The sequence below is a fragment of the Cyprinodon variegatus genome, unplaced genomic scaffold, assembly GCF_000732505.1.
Source record: "Cyprinodon variegatus isolate N-32 unplaced genomic scaffold, C_variegatus-1.0 Scaffold514, whole genome shotgun sequence".
In the NCBI taxonomy this organism is placed as follows: Eukaryota; Metazoa; Chordata; class Actinopteri; order Cyprinodontiformes; family Cyprinodontidae; genus Cyprinodon; species Cyprinodon variegatus.
This window is the reverse complement of record NW_015150967.1, coordinates 551,073-575,172: the sequence shown is the minus strand read 5'-3', so window position 1 is coordinate 575,172 and position 24,100 is coordinate 551,073. Positions and strand designations below refer to the sequence as shown.

Sequence of the window (24,100 nt, the reverse complement as noted above, 5' to 3'; positions counted from 1 at the left end):
ACTGAGAGGACCAGTTACTAATAGTTCTACAGTTCAGGGGTTGGATATCACGGTAACAGTATTCTATTTAACATGCAAATGTGGTGGTGGTCAACCTAATGTTTTATTTACCTTTGTTGTTGCATTCTGAGGTGAAAATTCCTTTCATATAAAGCTTAAAATGTTGCTTCACCTTTATCTTTTTAATAAACTCATTCAACTGCTGGACTTAAATCATCTACAGGTGGCTCTGCTCTATATACATCCCGTCTGTATAGGAACCCTGCCTTTAGAAATTGGATATATGCAGAATATTTTACAGTTAAAAGTTAATCATGGACTCCTAGCTTAATCAATAATGTTATTGAGTTGCCCTCACAGGTGAACAGTTATTAAAAGTACAGTAACAGCAGACATACAGCGGAACTCAATAGATGTCTTAAGACCAGTTACTGGGAAATTAAGGGTAGTGGCTGCAAAACCTTCACTCCAGGATATCTTTCATCAACATGTCTCTGAGGACCTGAAACTTATTTTATAAAACAAAACATAAAAAAACAACAACAGATTTGTGAAAAAAAAGTGTTTTATTGGAGCAAAAGAAAGTATTCATGTCTGTACAACTAACCATCTTGTAGAAGAAATATTGAGAATTTTTCTGGCTTCTGCAAAATGTTTTGATCCCAGATAAACACAGAATCCTCTGGATGTTTAGGGTGTTTCCAGGTGGTGTCATGAAGTCTGAGTTGGAGTTTTTCTTTAGTCTGACAGCATAAATTGGTGACTAATTGTTTTGTAGAATAATTGAAGTCAAGATGGGATAGCCTGTTTGAAGTCTAACAAAATCAATGCTGTTTGCTGACCGAAAAAAAAACAACCTGATGGATGTACTGATTGATGAGCAATACATAAAAAAAACAAAAAACAAAACAAAATCAGAATCTTTTTCTCTTGAGGATTTCTGGTTTCCAGTTTATTGGGTGGCTTTCTTCAGTCTGCAAGAAAAAAAAAAAAAAAAAAACATTAGCTTAATTTCTTAGAGATGGCTTACAAACAGGAGTTGATTTAACAGCAACAGGAAAACTTACGGCTGTGTCATCTTCTTTGTAAACTTTGATGGTTTTGTCAGCCTCTGCAGTGATTAGTCGGCTCTCAGAGTGGTCAAACATGCAGGCAAAGATTCCTGACTCGCTGTCAAGAGATCCAGGCTGCACGGCAGCGTGAATCCGCTGGAAGTTGTAGCCTGTCCTCCAGTCCCACATATGCATAGTTCCATTGTCAGCTGGAATACAAACAAATCATACTGTAGAGCAGGGGTAACCTATTCAAAATCAGCAGGGTTCGAATAAAGAAAATCATCAACGAACAATGGTCCGGTGACATTTTTAATTATAATCTGTTACTTTAAACCAAATTTAACACTGAAATAAAAAGCAGGTTTTTATGCATCCATATTACACATTGAATTTTTAAATAAAAACAATATATATACACAAAAAAAATTTTCCTTTTTCCTTTTTAAATCTAAAGTGTTTTTTGAAGTAGAGAGCAACAATCGTTTAGTTTGGTATATGGCCATTTTCCTGTTTCCCTTTTTTTTTAAACCCCTTGACTTGCCTTTTTTTTTTTTTTTTGCTTTATTAGGGGCGTTGGGTTTTGGGTTGCCCTGCAGGGTTTTAATCTTGGTTTTGATTGTTGCCAAAGCATTTTTCAGGCCCCCTTCAAGTTTTTCTTTTTGGGCTTGGTTCATTCTTTTTTTTTTATCATGTTAATGGTGGAAAATACTGCTTCACAGCAGTAGGTTGAGCCAAACATACTCAGCAGTCCACACTTTCTCTACTTTCTTTTTCTCATCATCTTCTCCTTCTTTCCCATCACCCGTCTTGCCACAGGTTTCCCTGCTGTGTCTAAAAATAGCTTGCAGCAGCGACCCTGACTGGCACAGCTCATTGGCTAATTTGTACCACGCGTAGCCTGGTCCCCGTGCTCCGGACAGCTTTCCCATATTAACAGGAGAAGCGGCGCAAGTGAAGTTAGACACTGTCTTCAGACAACATGTGGTAATTTATAAATATTTTAAATCAGGTTTGGTCCAGATTAGCCAGAAGGTGGGTCCGAATCTGAACCGCGGTCCACTAAACCGTGCGGTTCAAACCGAGTGAACGCTGTATATTCTGGATCCTGCTGCAGCAGAGACAGAGCAGAGCTAATCCAACTCAGCCAACAGCTGAACAACGTTTGCCCCCGATCGCTGCTCACCGAAGAAACCGTTAGAAGCTGCCCGACCGTGACCACCTGAGACGGGAGGGATGCAGCGGTACCGAAGCAGTGCTGCCAGAAGCTGTGGCTACAAGCTAACCGCCATAGCTAAAAGGGAGACGTCCCGAGCTACAGTGAGTTATAAAATTAACCCCCTTGCAAATCCCCCCTTATTGTTTCATCGGATTGATCCAAATCTCTTTGAGCCGAGCCGAAGGCCTTCGTACCACCGAACCAAACAGTAACATCACTCTTCCCCCTCCTTCACATCCGATGTTTAATAAGTGCTCTGCTTGCGTGAACTAGGCAGAATAGATAGCTATGTTGCTGTTTTTATTTGAAATAAGCTTTCTGATTCAACTGTTGACTATTTTAAGGTTTAACTGAATGCTAATGCTCACTACAGACCGAACGAGTCACGTTCTGCCTACAGTGTCTCTAGGTCTTATCAAAGATGTTAGATGTTTCAGAAGTGAATGGAGATGTTTATTTTATTTTTCTCCGTAGCTGGGTGTGAGCTGCTTTGCTCATATATTATATTGATTAGTGAGCATAGTCTTTCAGGCTTAAACATATGAAAGTTGTTTATGAAAAACTAAAAGAGGGAATGATAGAGAAACTGAAACATGAGACATGAACTCATTGACTGTGAAATATGAGGGAGAGATGATCACCTGCATTTCATATTTTGAGCTTGTAGCCGATAATAAAAGTGTTTCTCCTTGAAACAACCATTTCTAAAACTAAATATTGGAAGAGTTTCATAGATGTGGTAGAATCATTTTTAGAGCATGCACTTGTTGTCGGCATTCTTGGTGATTTTTCTGAGGCTTTAACATTGTTTCTACTGATATCGTGACTATACTGCATCGACTGAAATAGAAAAATATATTGTGATAAAAGTCTTTTCCGTATCGTCCAGCCTTAATCAAGAGCTGAATTGTGCTGAAATATATTAGGGAAGACAGAAGGTGTTTTTTTAATTACCCCCAGACACTAAGACACCATCAGAGTTGACAGCCAGTGTGTTGATTATGGCGTTGTGGCCAGAAAGGTTCTGGATAAAGTTGCCATCTGGGAACATCCACTGCTTGATGTTATCAGCTGATCCAGAAGCAAATGTGTATCTATAAAAAATAAATCAGAAATTACATAAAACTGCATTTACAACAATTAAATATATATATATTGCAGAGAGCTGCATTGAAAAGCCTAGACAGAGCTGAAGATAAAAGCACAAATATACGTATGAAAGCAGTTTAGTGCACTCTTCAAAGGATTTCTAAACACATTTCTAATAAAAATTCCAGACTTTTCCAAAACAAAGTTCCATATTCCCATTTCCTGTGTGTTAATTTTAATAATTATAATCATTATAATAATAATTAATAAACGCTACAGCGCTCATTGCAAGAGTAGGAAAGACATTTTAGAGTCTTTAGAAGAGTTGCAAAAGAAATGGATGAAAGGATCGAGGGACTGACAATCATAAGTAAGGAAATAATGACCACAAAGAAGGAAAAAAAAGCTCTAAGCTAGGAAACAAACATGGATGGAAGGAAAGGATTAGGAAGGGGGAATTTAAGATGGAATAAGAACAGAGATGTTTACAAACAATACATGTAAGAAACAAGAGCAAACATGAGGAAATGGGTAAAAAGATTATTTCTTTTACCCATCTAAAAGACTAAATAAAAAAAAAAAAAACATTTTCAGAGTTATTTAGACATCACAGGATCAGAACAAAAACTCAATACTTACTGTCTGGGGTGGAGCACCAGGGTTCTGACAGACTTTTTATGGTTCGTCAAAGTCGCTCTGGTTTTTCCAGCAATCAGATCCCATAATCTGATAGTTGAATCATGGCTGCCTGCAAAAATCAGGCAGTTGGAGAAAATTTAAAGGCTGCAACTCTAAAGTAAAACTGAAAGAGTGTTAAGAGTACAGGAACTCTGTGTTCTCAAAGATATTTACCTGTGATGACTTGCGGCTCAGCTGCCTGACACCTTACTGTGGCGACAGTGTTGGTGTGACCAGTAAGCGTGTGAACGTTTGCTTTAGTCCTGATGTCCCACACCTGCAAATAAATCAATATTAAACAAACCAGCTGATATATGCGTCAAACTACTCTCCTGACTGGTGACATGGTTTAAAACAAAAGCATTTCCCCACTGATGTAAAACCTATGTGGTTCTTCCTCTAGTGGTTAAAAACAGTCATCTCAAGTTTGGATAGAGATTTCAGACATCAGACAAAAAGAAAATGTCGGATGATCTAAAAGTTTTGATTTAGGCAAAGAGAAAAAAGCAGTCTGTTCCATCTTGTTAATTTAGCCGGCCGCTGTAGAAGGAGCGATGTCAGCAGTGGGGCTGCACTTATGGTTAAAGTCCAGAACAGGTCATGCACAGGTTTTCCACGTTCCAATTTATTATTGTTCATTTTTTTCAATCAGAAATGAAAAAGTTTTATTTGGAAAACCAAAATTTCACAGTTTGTTTCAAATAGAACTGTATTCATCAAAACTTTTTTTGTACTTCTGAAGGAAAAAAAAAAAACGATCAACTCGTGTAACAGATTAGTTACAAAAACTACAGCTGGCAGACATCTTTTCTTCCATGTCATGCTGTTCCAACCAAATGTTTAAACATTTCAGTTCAATAAAAACTGGTTTAACATGAGTCCTGTCACCTCTGCAGTCCATACAACATCTCAGTTCATAAGCTGTCCAAAATATTTTACTGATGAGAGTCTAAAATAACAGGAGTGTGACAAAGCCGCCAGCCTCTACTTGGAGTTTGGAATAAAACCAATAGAACAGGAGTGACCTGGTTAGTTACTGGTTACCCATCCGAAAGGAGATCTTACCCTTGCTGAAGCATCTCTGCTGCATGTCACAAGCACATCAATCGTTGGATGTAGATCCAAATCGTACACAGCACTGAGGTGGCCATGGTAATGCCTGATTACCTGCAAGTTACAATAACACCGTCACAGCACAGACAAATCATAATTAAATGGAGAAAACAATGAGGTTTCCAGACAGAATAAAACACTTCTTCACCAAAATATAAATTTTTTTAATGCAACATCTTCAAAACCTGCTGAGCAAACTTATTTGAGGAGTGTACCTTGTTGTACTCCAAGTCCCAACATTTGACTTGCTTGTCCTCTCCACAGGAGAAGAGGTAAGGGCTGCGGGTGCTCACCGCCACGCCACGCACCGTGCTGATGTGTCCAGTCAGGGAAAGTTTCAGCTTTCCACTGGCCAGGTCCCAGATCTGTACAGACAACATTTACTTATAATGCTGATGTCATCACAGAGTGGTAGAGAAAATATCTCTAAATATGAGACCTTTGCAGTATCATTATAGAAGCTCATTAACATGACCTCAAATCCTTAGAGGAACAACTTTAACATACATTATAATGCTGGTATCAATCATTGTAAATCAACTACACCAATAGAAATTAACAACTAGAATGAGCTATACTATAATACAAATAAGGATCTAGAAAATTTCCTGCAACATACATTTCCTTTAGCCTTGTTCATTGTGAAAACATTGAAAATAGTTTTGAAAGACTAAATTAGAAACTTCTTCTCATAATCTAATGTTTGAATCGGCACAGCTTACCTTTATAGTTCTATCAGCAGAGCCAGTGACAAACCACTGATTCCCAGGTTCCACTGCTATGGACCTCACCCAGCCGAGGTGACCGCTGATGACCTGTAGACAACATACACCTCAGTGAATAAGATAAGTAGAAAGTCCCCTTTAACTCACAGTTTTTGCCTTTCAGGTAAAAGAGTTGGTAACAAATTAGCTTGTAGGTACTCGAAAGAGTTTCCAGGGTGGATGCCACTGTGGTTTGGGCATTGTTGGTGCCCTCCTCATGAGCGCAGAATTCCTGGTACCTCCGCCCTCCAGCAGTGACTAAAATAAAGAGACATGGTACATAGATTGGTCTGATTGTCAGTTATAAAATCTTGTGTTCTGAATAACTATCTTGCTTTTTAATAATCTTTAGTTTTATTAACCAAAATTTATTACATTTACTCTACTTTTGAATATAGCCAAGGTTACTTTAACCATCATGAAACACTAACTTATTTTAGTACTTTAGTAAGTACTTAATACTTAATAAAAAGAATTGAACAATTTAACTTGTTTATCTTGCTCTAGACTTCCTTTAGTATGATAAAGATGACCGTTATACAAGAATATGGGATGATTTGAAGTTTACCACAGCAGTGGACTGAGGGTAAACTCTCTCCCCTCCTCCTGCATGTCGATGGATTTCTGCAACACTGGCTGCTGTGCGACTTGCCTCCTGCCTGTAGTTTCACAACAAATTATAATCCATGATTAGTTTAAATCACTTATTTCCATATAACCGTATACCATAACAGCATGTTTGAGCACTTTACCTGACTTGTGAAGGCGGTAAAGCCAGCGCCATGGACAGCACTCCTCCCTCACTGGGGTTCCTGTGCATCTTTGTGTCGGCTGTCAGAGCCACTCCTAACAATTAGAAAAAGCATTAAGTAACCCTCTTTGATTCACAAAAAAGCTACAAATACTGTGGGCAGACAAAGGAAGGGGTATTTACCAGGTCCAGAAGGATAAGCATGTGTCCCAGTAATCAGATATTCTGCTGCATCGTCTAAAAATATTTTTTTTTATAAAAAGAAAAAACAGTGTTTTGGCAACAGGCTCAGAACAACAGATCTAATGTAACAATGTTTTTCAAACAATATTTATACTGGAGTCTGTCATTTTAACAATCTTATCAATCATCAAACCTGGATGAGTGTAGTCCTGATGGATTTCCTGTCCGCCAGAAAGCTGTGAAACTCTGTCTCTCCCCTCCACAATGGGTATGTGTAGAACCGGACCATACTCAGTTTTCAGCTTTACAGCCATCTTCATTTTGTGGCTGTAAATTCAGGAAACAATGAAAAAAGTTTTATTAAATGTCTTAAGTGAATTTTCATTTACATTAAATTACACTTAGTCTATTGAATTAATAAATACTTGAAAAGAGAATAGCTCTATGGAGGGCAACGAGTGCCACAATACAAAAAATAACTTCAAATTAATTGAATGTGTATATATTTCTGTGCTTAAGCACAACATGAATTAATGCAACTGTCACAAATCTATCAATTTCAAGGTTGAGGGACTTCAAAAAACTTCCAAAGAAACAATCAGCTGCTTGTGATGGAGAAATATGCATTTTAAAGAGGTTACTCAAGCATGGGCATCATTATTCTAATGGACAAACACAAAACCCATAAAAACCAACAGACTTTAACAAACCATAAGAAGGATGTTTGGGGAAAGTATAGGAAGCCCTCTGAGTGCTTAAAAAACTCAGCAATCTAAAGCTACATTCACACTGCAGGCCTTGATGCTCAATTCCAATTTTTTTTTTGTGAAATCCAATTTTTTTGCGTTGCCATTCACATTTCCAAATATATGCGACTTGTGTGTGATCTCCTGTGTGAACTGCAGTCATACAACGCAAGTGTCCCACATGCGCAGTAGAGGACGCAATGACATCACAGGCCAGCGTGCTCTGTGTTTACGGAAGTAAACATGGATGGTAGTGCCATAAAACACAATCTTTTCAAGATGGTTAAACATAAATACTGCTCTCCACATCATCGTCCACCATGTTTGTTGTTTTTCTTGCTGCTTGTTTATAGCAAGACCCAGAATAGTGACATTTGTCAGATATTAATGGCGTTCAGGTTGAATGAATGCGACCTGGCCGTTCAGACACAGGTCGCATTTGAAAAGACCTGATTCGTATCGGATTCAGGACCACATAGCCAAGTGGCCTGGGTAGCATTGGAAAAAATCGGATCCGTGTTCAGATCAGACAGCCATGAAAAGATCAAATACAGGTCGCATATGGGCAAAAAAAAAAAAAAAAACATCGAATTTGGGTTACTTCAGGCTGCAGTGTGAATGTAGCCTAAGTACAGGTTGTTGTAGAGTGAGCAAACAGAGTTACCAAATACTCCTGTATAGGTGTCAAAACGTTTTCAGAAAACTGAGAAAGACAGGTTGCCTTCAATTTAAGCCCGTTTGTGGTTGCCATGAATGAGAATTTGCAAATGCTAATGAATACTACAGTTTGTTTTGAAAGGATAATACTTTTACTTCTTTTAAGGCAAAAGAGGCTCTGTTTCAGACCCTAGGGCTGATCTGAACTCCCTTCATTTGTTAAAATCTGCCCCAATATTTATCCATCTACTTATTTTGTCGCCCACTAGACTCCAATTTGGCCTATTTCTCACACTAGATACTTTTTCTGACTGTGTTAGTGAAGATTCTCAGCCATCCAGCTCATAGTCATTCCAAAAAATAAAAAAACACTGGACTTTGTTTTCCAAATGTGAAGACATTTCGCCTCCCATCCAGGAAGCTTTTACGATTCATTCTCTGACTCTTATGTTTGGAGCCTGAAGTAGGGTTTGAGGGACATTTGAGGCTGATCGCTAATGCTCCATTTTCGAACACTGTCAATTGAATTAAAGGATGCTCCCTTTTAACAACCTACGTGTAATTTGGATCATATTTGTTCTAGATATTTAAAATCTACGTGTTCCCCGAATGACCTAACCCTCAAATAGAAACACATTTTCACTTTCATTGTTTGAAACATTGAGATAAATCAATGGAAATAAATGTAGTAAATCTGTCGAATCATTAAACTATTTTAAGCATCTATTGAGAGGTTTCAGGTGATATTTTACCTTTCTTCATCCAGAGCGACGGTCTTAGCATGGTCAGACACAAACATGTCATGGGTCCTTTTCAAAGACCTGAAGACCAGAGTGTGGACGGAGTGCTTCTGGACTTCCTGTGCAAATATATAACACAGACTTAAAACAAACTCAACAGATGAATGAAAACACCACGCTTGTTTCAATAAACTTAACTGTACCATTTCAATAGGGCTTGGGCGTCATGAGGTAATTACTAATTAAATATAAATACTGCCTGTTCCAGCAATTAGCCAGGCCCAACAGTGTGTGTGCGTAGCCCTCAACTTAGCGGGAGCAAACATACGCCAAAACGGAACAACACAAAAGTCTTACCTCGGTCATTGTAGGGATGAATTGTGCGGCTTATTGTAAGAAAGAAACCAGATTTAGAAAGATTTCTGAGATAATACCACTCCTACCCGAGTTGAAACACAAGTATAAAAGCAACGCCGATAACCCGGAAACAAACCCTCTAACGGTCAACAGGGGAACATCAGCGCCCTCTTGCGGCCAGGATGACTTAGTCTATTTCAACAGACGTCTCAAAATGCGAACTGGGACATAACAATCATTTGGAAGTTATATAATCTAAATGTTGTGTTTAAACTTGTTAAATTCTCAAATTTTATGAAAAAAGGGAACATATATATATATATATATATATATATATATATATATATATATATATTAATTAATTAATTTAATTTTTTTGTATGGTCTAACCTTTGGGTGCATATGTTAGGATGTCAGCTTACTGGAAAACTGTTAGTTGCCTTGAAGTGCATGTGCTGATGAAGGTTGAAGTGCATGCTTCTAATAATGGTGAAATCAGAATATTTGAAAAAGACACCATAATACTCCCAAGATGGACGGGGAGTAGCTATTTGCTATCTAAGGTTCCCTCATCATTATTTAATCATATGGAAGCAGCAAACATGTACTTGCTTCTTTACACATAGCTTTTCTATTTGCTTTTGTTTATCTTTTATAAGTAATGGTGGCTCACATTATTTAATGTCTGTTCTAACAATTCAAGTTCTTCATGCATGACTATGTGCCCGTCTTGGGCACATAGTCATAATAGTCATAATAGTCATAATAATAATAGTCATAATAATGTTTTTAATAATCCAAATAGTCTGAAGTCTTTGATTAGCAATAATGAAATCATACGACAAAATAATTGAAACAGAGATTAAAAATGTTGTCCGTTTATTTCATGTTTGCTTTCAAATTCTTGTCTTTACAGTGCAGTTAATATCAAATCTAAGAACCTGACATAAAACGGAAGACATCATGGTCAGTGGGTGAAACATGCCTAAAAGAAGAGCTAATCTCAGAGTTATGGTAGGTCAGATTAACAAATTTTATCTATTAAAAGGGAGAAAACACAACCATCACAGAGGGACCCGCGATAAGACCGCTGGTTACAAATGTTTTTCCAGTTTATGCATCTCCAAGTCCTCCAAACTGTTTAATCCCAGTTTGCTGTCCGCCTCCTGCTGTGATGCGGCTCAGGGGAATGATCTTCATGGTGGTCTCTTTCAGGGAGTACCAGCGACTGTGCCATGTGACCCAAATGATGCCGTTGTCGAAGCCATACTCACCAGCATCCTTCTCAGTGTACCTGCCACCTGGAAGGACACAGAAAAGACAATTCAAACATCAAATGATTCAAGAGTGTAAAGTTCCCAGAAAGGGTTTCGTTCTTCTGCTTCAGCATCTGCAGCTTTGTAACTGGTTTTAGTCAGAGCACATTACCTGTGTAGTATTTGCCATTCAAATGTGCAGCGTGGCATCTGTTCATCCACCAGCCAGAGCCATCCTGCTGAGCACAGTTCCCAGCATACTTGTCATTGTCCTTGTCATGAGTACTGAACTGCATGCCATTGTGGGACGTATAGAACTTGTCACTGGGATCGTCTCCAAAGTCAAAGCCATCAAAGGCATCGCCGGCATCGCCACCGAAGTAGTAACCATACGTTAGTCGGTACATGTCGGCCTCCGAGCCAATTCTGAACATATTGTAGTCAGCGTACCTGCAGGTAAATAGGAGTTGTTTTTGTTTTTTGTCTGCTCTGATTACTCATTTGCTCTTTAGGGAGAAAACAGATTTCTAAGGGGTCATGTTTGCCAACTGTTCTTACACAACATGAGTGTGTGGGTGGTTGTGTGCTTGTACTTTTTGTTACCGTCCCAGTCCACAAGCTCAACCCTTAGCACAGTTGGGAGGGATGAACTTGTTGTCAGCAGGTGGATCTTCTCGTTACCGAGCCAAAATTCTGTTGTGTCATCAGGGGAAAGATACCCGAAGCCCTCCTTGTACTGGATCCAGTCTTTAGAGAAGTCCACACTGCCATCCTGTCTCTGTGGACATGGAAAATTTGTGAGACTCAAGACATATAGTTACTTTCAGATATGGAAAATCTAATTATATCAATGGTAATTTACAAAATAAAACACAAGTGAGTGCAAACCAAAACCAACAATAACCTAATGGATGTATACCCTTTGTATGACGGTGAAGCCACGACCAAAGCTGTCAATCTCACAATAGACTAAGAACTGCTCCTGTGCTTTGGCTGGCTTCACATAGTAAAGACCACTGGTGGTGGCACCTTTGTTTGCAACATCCTGGCAATCTGATGACAAAACAACAACAAAAAATTAACTCTGTGAACAATTTACTACATAAAATTGCAAAGTTTAGTTTTTAAAACAACAAGGTTAAACCTTTAGGCCTTATCCAAAGCAAACATTGGTCTGCTGCTATGAAACAGTGTATTGATTTTTTTTTTCTTTTAACCAAACATTGAACAGTAGCAAATGTTCTTCAGAGGCCTGATGAAGAAATCTCTTGTCAAATGGTAACAGGTGAAAGGTCAAGATGTCAGGATGTCTGTTTTTTTTGCTCTCAGTTTATTTTTTTTGTACCTGTTCCTGTGAGAGTTTGGATTTGGACTGTGTCTCTGCAGGGCTGACTGCATTTCTGCTGTAGCTGAAGGGCCATCTTCTTCAAATCTGCCATCCGCCTCTCATTGGATGAGATTACACTCTGCAGTTCTCTGAGGAGACGAACACACATGTGCTTTGTGTCTGGTCAGATGTAAATAAACATAAATTAAGAGAAATAAAAATACACTTTTTTTTAAATTAATAACTGCGTATCCTTTTTTTTCTTCTGTACAGCTAAGTTTCAAAATGTTTGTCCTCTCCATATCGTTTAGTCATGTCTACTTGTCTTTGCTACCGTCACAACCAATTTTTCACTTTGGGACATTAAAAGAATTTTAATGTCAGCAATAAAGGAAAAAATATATATATAAGAATGATCATAAAATGTCTATATGGAAAATAGTTAAAAACAAAAATAAATATTTGTCATCATTTAACATCTAAAGTAACTGTGAGTAATTATGGGATAAATATAGCTGATTACATACCAGTGCATCTTTCTGATTCTTAAAAAAATCAATATCCTCCAAGAAAAAAATAGTTCTAAATGAGTCAAATTGAACAAATTCCTTTCCCTTAAAAATGTTAACATAAATCAGAAATTTTAAAGAGATATTTTTTAATTTAAAAATATTTGAATGCTGATATTCACTTACAGCAATTGTTGCTCTTGTGCAATAAATGTCTTTTCAAATCGCAAGACATCATCCAGCATACTGGAGGACCTCTTGTAGTATGGATCTGAAAAAAAAATATTTAAGGGTTTAAGTCATACACAGATCATATTCGAATAGACTCAAATTATTTATTTAAGCCAAAGAGTGTTATCATAGCACACAGTTATTTAGTAACTGAATAATTGATTACCAGGTTGAGAAGACTTTTGAGCTGAGGTTGCCGAGTCTTTCATGTATTCAATCTTTTCATCAGCCCCTTGAGTTAAATTGGCAATTGTTTCCAGTTCATTTTGCATTGAAGTCAGTTCTTCATCTACGACTGGTATGTACCTGAACATGTAATCTGCAACTCCACATGTAGTGGGGCAGTACTTTCCCTGTACATAGCATTTGTAGAAATGTATAGTTAAATCTAGAATTCACATTACAGCATGGATATCTGTAACACTGCATCATACTTACAAAGCCATCATTCATGTTGCATGTTTGAAGGTTATCTCCTCTGATTTGCTGCACATGAAGAAAAGTAATGTCAGATATTTCTGCATAAAACAAATTATTGGATCTAGTATAAAAAACAATCCATGAGGGTTTCCTCACTTACCGCTGATGAACCGGTGAATAATATGAAAAGAATTCCCGCTGTGGCAAACAGTGACACGGCCATGTTGATCTGGCACACGGTTGTGATTATTGGTGTCCCTGCGTAGTGAAGAGCTGCTCAGCAGTCCGGGATATTTATCTGAACCAGGTCCTCCTTTCAGCCTTTGATAAAAAGGTCATGTGCAAACATCCCACTCACTTTGTTGTTCTCCAACTTAGTCTCAAACATATGACAGCAGCCAATTCCCAGACATGACGCTGTCTGACTGTTGGCGGCTGTTTGGAAATAAGGAGCTGTATTGATTTTCAGCTATCCGTAAAACGGATTTTTCCCGTTAAGACAAGAACATGACAGGTCCAGCTGTTGCCTAATTGTCAACAGTGGGTTAGGGTTAGAAATCATTGACAGTTGACACGGATGACATGTTTTTATGAAAAACATTGTAAGAAAGATTTTTTCTGGAAAAGATTGTTTGCAGAGAGAGATCGGGGGTAGTGTTGGCCTAGTGGTTAGAGCAGTGCGCTTGTGCTCTAAGAAGGATGCAAGTTCGATCCCCACACCCTCCACTCTGAGTCCCTGAGCAAGACCCTTAACCCCACACTGCTCCCCGGGCGCCGCACAATGGCACCCCACTGCTCCCCAAGGGGATGGGTTAAATTCAAAGAGTTAATTTCTCCAGTGTTAGATCAATTAAGTTCGAATAAGGAAATTCAGAACAACAATCCAAGACTGACTCTGGCTTTCTAGTAAATATTGTATAAGCTCTAACCAAATCAAATTGATCCCAAAACAAGAAAAAAGATACCATTCATCATGGAAATATACATAGTCTCTTCTGTGACACCTAGATAACAAACATAAAGGCTTTAGACCTAAGCTCCACTAGCCAAGACATGGCTTAATCTTTTAAGTAGACAGCATTTAATTTTACCAAAGATAATTGTAAAGATTTTCTTGTCAGGATCCTATTGAGATATTAGCCTGCTCTTTTATATTTTTGATTTTCTGCTTGAAGAAAAAAAAAATGTAGATCTTCATTCAGTAAATTTGTTTTAACAACATCATAGTCAAAAGCACCACTGATGATCAATTATTATTATTAATTAAAAATCCTTATGTAAAAGTAGTTTTTTAAATATCAATCAGATAAAGTAGAAAAAAGGAAGGATCCTATTTTAAGGTTTCAGGAATGAAAGCTGTTTTATGTTTTATCTGGATGGTGTTTGCAAGGTTAGCTGCACTAATTCATTATGACCACTAGTGGGAGGAAAAGTACAACCTAAGACAGATAATACCTGTAGGTCAAATTTCACATAGAAAAACTGAAGAGCTCTTGGATCTCAAAATAGACATTATCATCTCCTAACTCTAAAAAAAAAAAAAAAAAAGCAGAAAAAAGATCAACTATAATGCACCTATGTTTTGCAAAGGATTTTATTATCCTATGTTGAAATCAAACATGTTTTAAATTATTATGTATTTAAATATGCACCTAGTGCTGAAATACACTTCGGAAGTTGCATCAACTTAAATTGCCAGATAGAAATGTCAATGTTTGAATAGATATTTTATGAGGATAAACACTGGCCCTTAATCAGAGAAAATTTATAACATCAGAGGATTACATAAGATTTTCCTCCCTGCACACTGCAAAGCATTTCTGCACAATGGGGATAAGTTGGTGGCTTGATTGTTAGGCTGCATTCATGCAGCTGAGAGGCTGCTAATCATATTAAACCCAGAATGTTTGAAGGAACACAATGCTTGTTTCCATAGTCTAGAAATTTATTATTTTTTTTATTCTCGTACACTTGAAGTACTGCCTAAAGCCATGTAGACATTCTGGTTTAAAAAGACACAAATAAAAATAGTTTGGGTTAGGCCTTATATATGACTCAAGTTTAGGTAAGGGTTATTCCAGAAGCTTATTCATTGCTTAGTTATTTATTGCTTAGTTCAGGTTTCAGACAAACAGAAAATACAAAACTGTATTAATGAATCCCTTTGGTGGTGGCATCATGCTGATGCTTGAGGCGCTGAATGAATTGCACAAAGTGGATAGAATAATTAGGAGGGAGAACAAAGAAAACAATCTTCAGCTTTACTTCTAGATGAGAGCCACATGCAAAGCTTAGACATAGGTGGTTGTTCCAACAGAGCTATGGGTCTTATGCAACATTTTCATATTTTTGTTGTAAACTTCTCTTACTTTTTCTCCTACCATGGGCTCCTATTAATGTGCCACACCAGATTTAACAAATGGTCTTAACTTCAGTTAATGATCATAAATTCTTCTCATAAATAGGAGTCCACATGTGTGTAGATGCCATCAACTAACATGACATAATTCAAGAAAATCTTCTTTTAATACACACACACGCACATTTCCTGTATATCTCCAGACCACGTCTGTCACACCTTCATTGTCCTCTCCACCTTGCGGAACAAAAAACAAGGTGTCACCACATGCAACAGAGAAACATTTGACTACTATTGGACAAGTGCAACATTTCCTGGCAGTGCAATTCACCACTGTTTGAATGTTTGCAGCTTGTTTTACTCCATTTAATCCTGCTGTACAGGTACATCTTTTCCTTCACCTTTCCTTTTACTATATTCCATGCTTCACAGTTTTAATAAGATAAGGTTTTGATAGAGGGTTATTCAGCTGTAATTCTTCCAGATGCCAATTGGAAAATTACCCTTCTTTTTATGAGTTAAAATCAAACAGTGAGGAGACATATGACCTAACAAAGCTAAATAAGACTTCTTCTGTGTGCTCTGTGTTGACATTAATTTATGAATCTTGCCTTACGTAACCTGATTTTATTATATGGAACCAGGATGGAAAACCAACTGACCTCAGGATGAACGACCAAGCCCCAAAACTTAAACAGTGATGAACTTTTACTGAACTTCCCTAATAGAGTAGTAATGACATATGGGGAACGACTCTTTCTCTTGCCATGAGGGCATAGGCAGATTTTCTTGACTTCATGCCAAAGATGTGGATATATTCTTACTCAAGTCCGACGATATCCAGTCACAAAGCAAACGTCAAAATAATGCACAAGTAATGTTGTTTATGAGCTGCTCAGTTGGGCAGTGGGTAGCACTGCTAACTTGCAGCAAGAAGTTTTGATTCCCGGGGTCTTTCTGCATGGAGTTTGCATGTTCTCCCTGAGCATGTATGGGTTCTCTCCAGGTACTCCAGCTTCCTCCCAACATCCATGACTGTTAGGTTAATTGGTTTCTCTAAATTGCCCTTAGGTGTGAGTATGAGTGTGTGTGGTGTGAATGGTTGTTTTTCCCTGTGTGTTCATGTGTTGCCCTGCAATGGGTCCAGGTTGTACCCCACCTCTCGCCCGTAGACAGCTGGAGATATGCACCAGCACCCTTAAAACCCAAAGTTAGGATAAGCGTGACAGAAAATGGATGGATGAATAGTGTTATTTATTCTATTGATCATCTACACATGCAAAATGTCAAGACTTCTTTATCAAAAAAAAAAAAAGCTGGATTTATGTCCTGAAAGCCTAGTAGAACAATGCTTATCTGTCCATAAACAGCTAGTTTTTTTTTTTCTGAACAACACATTTTCACAGTTTTGATTTAGTCTGACCAGGACTTAAACATAAAGAGACTTTGTTAGGATCCTTATTAGTCTGAGCCATAAAACCAGAGCTGTTTAGGGTTACGTAAATCCTCACAGAGCACAGGACAAAGGTTTTTTTTTTATTGCAACATCAGGGTTCAGCTGAAGGCCACTACTGATGAGTGGATTTAGATGAATGAACATGATTCAAGCTAAAACATGCAACAAACATGTTTACAGATTTTGGAAACTTTTTACAATAAATGATTTGACTTTTGCGAGAAGAGACCTCTGATGGCTGGTTTCCTGGTTCATTGCTGTTTCAGTGAATAACTAATGCTCACATTGAAATTTGAAATCTGCTATAATCACATGCGCTAGATACAATTTTATGATGATATAAAAATTCTTTAGAAAACATAAATCTATTAAGGCATAGTTTTCCAACTTTCAAAAAATGTCAGCTTTCCTCCCTCAACATTAAAACCATTAATCCCTTATTATCTTCTCTTATGTTAAACACATACATTTCTGAAACACTAACAATATCTAAGATGCACAATCCCATGTGGATCTGTAATGAAGGAAGGCTCATTAATCACACAACTTCTGGTTGTAAGATAAACATTTCTTGCTTATCCCTATCGCATCAGTCATTAAGACATAGCTCAATGTTCATTAGTCTAAATTTGAAGTTTCAGAGTTTAACCGCAGACTTTTTAGATACACCATATTGCCAAAAGTATTCCTATAAATCTATTCAAATCAAGTGTTTCATCCATTTCTTCGCAACTAGTACATGAAATCTACACCCATGTAAAATAATGGCCACTCTTAGGAGCTCAGTGGACCCCAGTGTGGTACAGTGTATATTAACCTGTTAAATTTCCATGCAACTAAATAATGAGCAGAGTGTGAGTAGAGGTCAATAACTTTCTGCACAATGAATTGCTGCAAGGCTCAAAACTGTGGCCCTGAAATTAGCTCAACAACAGCACACAGGTGGCTTCATGTACTTTTCAAGGTCTAGCAGCTGTGTCCAAGCTTTACATCACAAATTGCAAACTACCTCTGTACTCCAAAGGTGGCAACATGCTCCCTGTGGTGAGAGTAACAACACTGTCTTGCAATTAAATAGTTTTTCAAAAATTGTACTTGCCTGGCTGGATTGTTTCAAGAGTAAAGTTTAGAGCCGAGGAAACAATGTGTTAGGCAGTTCTTCAGGAATTGGACTTAGCTCATTAGTTCCAATGAAAAAAGTTAAACCTTGAACTTACAAGGACATTTAGACATTTTCATGATACCAGCTTTTTGGGAGCAGTTCTTGATTAGCCCCTTCTTGTCTCAATATGGCTGTGCATCAGTGCACAAACAATAAGCCATAAAGACACGGATGAGTGTGCAAGAATACAAATGCCCTACATGAAGTCCCGACTATATTCACATTGACTCAGTGAGGTGGTTTTTACAGTCCAGGTGAGGTTGTCTGTGATCTGCACCCCCAGGAACTTGGTACTGCTGACCACCTCTACAGCTGAGCTGTTGATGAGCAGTGGAGCGTGGTTAGGCTGGTTCTTCCTGAAGTTGACGATAATCTCCTTTTTCTCCACATTCAGAGCCAGAGCCTGTTACCGTTGCACCAGCCTGCCAGCTGCTCCACCTCCTCTCTATAATCCCGGTTGATGTCATCTCTGATGAGGCCCACCATTGTGGTTTCGTCTGCAAACTTCACAATGTGATCGGTGGTGAACCTGGGAACGCAGTTGTGCGTAATCAGAGCGAACAACAGGAAACTCCGAAAGCAGCGCTCAGGGGAGCATGTGCTTAAGGTGATGACATCAGAGGTGTTCTGTCCAACCCGGACTGATAGATCCCATGTGGGTGTTTTTCTCCTCCTGGTGTGCCAGGCTCAGGTGAAGAGCAGAGGAGATAGCGTCCTCAGTGGAGCGGTTCCATCAGTAGGCGAACTGGAACCGGTCAAATGTTGGGGGGAGAATGGAGAAGATGTGTTCTTTAACCAGCCTTTCGATGCGCTTCATCATGATGGGAGTCAGTGCAACAGGCCAGTGGTCACTGAATGAGGTTACCTGAGGCTTCTTTGGGACCAGACTATTCTACCACGTTTCATTCCTCCAAAAGTGGCCAAAACTCCATGGATTAAGCTTTTGTATTTTGAGAAGTATAGAGGACTGGTCTGAAGGCTGGTGAAATAGAGGCTGAAGCAGGTGGATCAGATGAGTGCTAATGAGAACTGGGAGGATACAATTAGGTGAATGGAATGTGTAAGCAAACCAGACATCAGTCCCATCTCTCTTCCAGTCATTTTGATGCTATAAAACCTCCACAATTTTCCCCCATCTCAACTTTTCTGCCATTCTTAGTTAATTTATGATCGATGATTAATTAAAAAGCACCAGGATTAGAAAGTAACTTACAGTTACGATTATGAACATGTAAACATATTAAATTATATTTGAACAATAAATGTAAATATTATTAATCTTATCTGTTACTTGCAATTATAATTCATATTGGCTGAAGCTTAAACAGCGGAAAAGCCTTTACTTTAGAGCCTGTTATCTAAAACTATTTGACATAAGGGATTGTGGGATATTGGACAAATATGGGATGAAGATCAAAATCACCAGATTCTGAGAAGGAAAACCACAGAGAAGCTTCATAGATATAAGGAAGGATGCAGAGTGTTGGATGTGAGAGAGAATGATGCCAAGACAGGAGAAAATATCCGCTTTAGAGAACCCTAAAGACAGCAGCAACAAATAATACATCCCAATACTTTATAATGTAACATGTTAACATTTTTAACAGAGCAAATAAAACTCATCCAGACTTAATTTTAAAATTATTTTAGAAATAGTTTATTGACATATGCAATAACTCAGCAAATAAATGCAGTCAGGTAGGATTATGCTTATTTTTCATGATTCAAAGCAGAATAAATGCATTTCAACTAATCTAATTCTGTATTTTTGTCAAGCAGTTGCTGATATTGTTGACTGTGTTACAAAATGACTGTATTGTAATGTATTTTGGCTGTTTGCAGAAAAATAAAAATGTAAAGCAATGATATTTGGTTATGATTGTAAAATAGTTACAAAACTGGTTTACTTCATGATCTGAGCAAAGTCTCTTTCTATATATAAATAAAATGCTCCATAAAATGTATTTTGTGAGGAAAAGGAAAAGTAAAAAGGATGAAGAATAAAAAGCACAATCTTCAAGGGCAAAGGATCTTTTTTGCAGTTGATGATTCAAAGTGTCTAAACTTTTAAATGAGGCTATAAGCTGGAACCAAGTTGCTTCAGGATCCTTGACCTTAATACCTCCCAAAAATGTGTCAGTGTGGAAACTAAGCCACACCTCTAAAAGTGATTAGTGAAAGCTCCTTTATTTCCTCGCAAAAATACACTGAACATTGACTTGTTTTTCATCCACCACTCACAGTCTGGCTCCTCCCATTTCAGGTATTTATAAATGCTTCAGGGTCCGGATCTTTATTTCAAACTACCATAATGTTTCTCTACCAGCTGCTCAACTTTTTCTTTGCGGCCTCCAAAAAGGAGGAGGACTCTAAGTATGACCTGTCCTTGTACAAGCGTGGAGACTTACTCGAGGTGCCTAGGACTTTATTTACTCATTTTGGTATCTACCTGGGCAACAACAGGGTGGCTCACCTCATTCCAGACATCCTGCCCGCCATTACCAAGGATAAATCTGCAATAGCTAAAATGGTGACAAACAACCGCCTGTTAATGGGTGTCATCACCAAGGTGGCCAGCGTCAGAGTGGACTCTGTGGCAGACTTTGCATATGGCTCCGATATCCTGATCAATCATATGGACAAAGTGTGCAGCCAGCCTCCATTGGATGGGGAAGAGGTTGCACGAAGGGCTGAGAAGCTGCTGGGATCAGTCACCTACAGCTTGCTCTGGTACAATTGTGAACATTATGTCATGTACTGCAGATTTGGCATGGCCATCAGCTACCAGACATACCAGGTACAATTACTATTATATCAACGGTTTCAAATCAGCTAAAACAATACTTCAAACCCAAACTCTTAATTCAAACAGTTATTTTCTTAACAATATGACATTTAATAAGGGACAGACAAAGTCTTAGGCAGCTGAGTTAATTATTGTTAATGAAGAATGACCAAGAATGACTGTTTTGTGAAAAAAAAACTTATGACATAAAAGTTTTCTGTTCACATTATAAAAGAAAAAAATATATAATTCACTGGATACACTTGAGGCTCACCACCCAGGATGGCAACACCTCTGGGACAGCATGAACTATTGCCTGTCAGTTTTGGTCCAAATTTAGACTGGTCAACCCAAAAAAAAAAAAAATTTTTTTGACAAACAGATCGTCTATAAAACACATTTTGATATTTATAAACAATGGTGCTTATTGAAGTTAGCAATGTGGGTTGCTTTTCAGGGGGCATCCTGTCATGGAGCAGTGCATGGGGCACTTTATCATTGTTTCAAAACATAAAAAAAAAGCCTTTTTAGGCATTTTAAAATAATGACAAGAATCTGTTGAATCAAGCACCAACATCTTATCAAATTAAGTCTGATCTAATTATTTTGAACAAAGCTATATTTACATACATTGATAAATCAATTCTGTTTAAGATTGTTTTAATGTTTTCTTCATGTTAGTATAGGGATATAAATTTGACAGATGTCATGTGGCAAAAAGCCTATTGTCATTCATAAGTATGCAATTCAGTCAAAAAAGCTTTACAATAAAGGTCATTTTAAGGCTTTTCCTAAACAGATCTAGTTTTTATACAATAATAAAGTAATCTTATTGAGCTAGACCAAATTTAATTTAGTAAAATAAGTACATTGCAGTTTAATCCTGGTTATAATGCAGTCAAATTCAATTTTTTATGCCAGTTGGTCTTCTATTTTAGGATTTTGTGTATTTTAGGACTCTCAGTTGATTGCCTAGAAGTAGTGGTGACTGTACATTTTTATTTAGTAAAAATATAAATGCTTTTTCTTATTTCATTCACAATCAAGTGCCATCATACAGACTGTTATGGTATGGTAAAGTGAAATACGCCTAAATTATTCATGATAAATAGCTCCATCTAGTGTTAATCCGTGCCAAGTTACAGTAAACAGAACCTTCGGTGCTTCACTAACAGTGTAATACTGTCTAAGTGGTGTTTTTTCTGTTCTTTATAGTTCTGCACCACAGTGCGTAAGATCTTGTTCAGCAGAATGAGCGCCTACCTGACTGCATTGTGTGGCGTCTGCTTCATGCTGTACCTGAGCTGCGTGACGCCGCTGACGGTTCTTCTAACTGTGCTCATCTCCTTCACCATATGGATGGCTTCCTAAGCATTCAATGTAAAATAGCTCCAGATAAAAGACTGCAATCACAGATAAAGATAAAGTTCATGTTCATGTAGAATTTACTTGTTTTTTATTGTCTTCTACTAATTTGGCATGGATTTTTAAAATGAAGCAGGGACGAACAGCTCTTCAAATGACTTTTAATTAAATGTTAATACACCGCTGTTCAAATGTTTACTGAACTCTTATTGGTTGCTGTCAGAGGTGAGTAGTTTCAGTTCAGACAGTAAAATCCTTTACACACAGATTAGCCAACCATTTGAATTTCAAGCTACAAAGGACAGACAGGGTTTAATGTTTAAAACAGTGGTCTTAAACCTCAGTCTTCAAGCAATAGTGTAGTATATTGTGAAATGATCTGTTGTGCAGGGATTGTTTATGTTGTAGGAGTCTGCTAAATCTAATTTCAGCTTGGAGTGACTGTTCAATGATGTAGAAGTCCATATGCTTTTGTAATAAAAGTTATATGCACAGTGTTCACCTGAAAAGTGAGAGTTTCTGATATTTTCAAACTGGATTTTAACACAAGATGGTGTCAGCAAATTATTTCTCTGCTCTCTTTCTTCCTCCACTGAAGACACTAGACAACAACAGCTCCACGCATTGCAAGTGTTGTATTGAAGAAATGCCCCAGCATGCTAGAGCTAATAGAGGATCAAAGCGCCTTGCATTCACTGGGCTAACTGGGAATGTAAGTGATAACTGGCAAAGATTGGAGTAGCAGTATATGACACCTACAGAAGGGGAAGAGAGTCTAATCGGTACAAGTGACCATCATGCTTTGCCCAGTTAGGAGCCATTGAAATATATAATACTCCATGAAGCTGTGGGCAGGTAAGCCATGCTGCAACAGACTTTGGGTGCATCAAGAACATAGAATAATAATAAGAATAATAATTTCAAAGAATAATAATGTTCTGGTCTAATCCTAGGCCAGACGGACTCATTGTAGACAGGTTTGTGACAGAAATTTGATAAAAGTGCAAAAAAGCAAATTTTGGGTAAATGCAAATGCCATAATAAGTCACAAGCCTGTGTCACTGATGAAGCAGAGACTGTTGAGGAAAAACAGGCCTGACTCTTGATAAAGAGGTGGCTGAAGCATGGCAGAAGAAAAGTAGTATGTGCGCAGGAAACACTGTGGCAAAATGTCTCAGTGCAAGATCTAAGTAAGGTGACAATTAGAGCTGAAAAAAAAAAAAGATAAGAGGTGCTCAATATACCTGACAAAACAGTCATGTAGAAGATAAAAGCAGTTTTGACATACATAAAACACACACTCCGTAAGGCACTGTAAACAAGTTTAGACCCACATTTAGCCCAGATGTGACTGATACACACAGGACTGATACAGAGTTCTTGTCTGCTCAGGTGCTCATGAGCAGAGTATTAGGAAGCACTTTGTCCCTAGAAGCTGCACTCACATACCAACAGATGCTGGATGGAAGCCAGCCACCTTCATGGGAAAAACAGTGGAACCATATTCATATGATGATGTCATCTTCAGGGGAACAGATACAGGTACCTAAGGAGAACCCAGCCAAGTTTTCTGAGAGGAGAAGACTTTGGTAAAGAGCATTGCCCACAATATATTGCTGCATGTGACATTTTGAGCAAAAGGTAGAAATAATGGTGATTATTTAGCTCCTAAACCTTGCGTTGAGATTTTGATAAACACAACATTCCTCTCAAAGGATCTACTACCAAAAATAGAGCCCTGTGTTCTTGAAAATATTTACTAAGAACTTTTCTCCACATCTGTCTGTGCTCTGAAACTAGCTAGTGATAAATTGCAACAAAAAGTACATTTTCTCTAAGGATTACTACAATAAGGGAGTCATTTTAGTTAAATATTTAGAT

At 37.9% G+C, this 24,100-nt stretch overlaps 3 protein-coding genes across 3 annotated transcripts; 1 reads left to right on the top strand and 2 right to left on the bottom strand.

The window, feature by feature from the left end:
• Nucleotides 1–556: 556 nt before the first annotated feature.
• Nucleotides 557–9,487, bottom strand: plrg1 (pleiotropic regulator 1). Its single transcript, XM_015390801.1, has 15 exons — nucleotides 9,350–9,487; nucleotides 9,005–9,111; nucleotides 7,043–7,176; nucleotides 6,850–6,903; nucleotides 6,668–6,761; nucleotides 6,484–6,574; nucleotides 6,075–6,173; nucleotides 5,874–5,966; nucleotides 5,367–5,516; nucleotides 5,104–5,205; nucleotides 4,213–4,315; nucleotides 4,000–4,108; nucleotides 3,226–3,365; nucleotides 1,068–1,261; nucleotides 557–974 (listed from the first exon to the last, which is right to left on the bottom strand). The coding sequence occupies exons 1-15, from the start codon at nucleotides 9,356–9,358 to the stop codon at nucleotides 915–917; spliced, it is 1,539 nt and encodes a 512-aa protein (XP_015246287.1). The 5' UTR covers nucleotides 9,359–9,487; the 3' UTR covers nucleotides 557–914.
• Nucleotides 9,488–10,212: 725 nt separating this feature from the next.
• Nucleotides 10,213–13,461, bottom strand: fgg (fibrinogen gamma chain). The gene is made up of 9 exons (XM_015390812.1): nucleotides 13,253–13,461; nucleotides 13,111–13,158; nucleotides 12,839–13,025; nucleotides 12,628–12,712; nucleotides 11,951–12,081; nucleotides 11,525–11,658; nucleotides 11,199–11,383; nucleotides 10,778–11,055; nucleotides 10,213–10,650 (listed from the first exon to the last, which is right to left on the bottom strand). Exons 1-9 carry the CDS (start codon nucleotides 13,313–13,315, stop codon nucleotides 10,463–10,465), a joined length of 1,299 nt encoding a protein of 432 aa, XP_015246298.1. The 5' UTR covers nucleotides 13,316–13,461; the 3' UTR covers nucleotides 10,213–10,462.
• A 6,919-nt stretch (nucleotides 13,462–20,380) lies between these two features.
• LOC107094918 (lecithin retinol acyltransferase-like) lies at nucleotides 20,381–22,225 on the top strand. Its single transcript, XM_015390815.1, has 2 exons — nucleotides 20,381–20,866; nucleotides 22,070–22,225. The coding sequence occupies exons 1-2, from the start codon at nucleotides 20,381–20,383 to the stop codon at nucleotides 22,223–22,225; spliced, it is 642 nt and encodes a 213-aa protein (XP_015246301.1).
• Nucleotides 22,226–24,100: the final 1,875 nt, after the last annotated feature.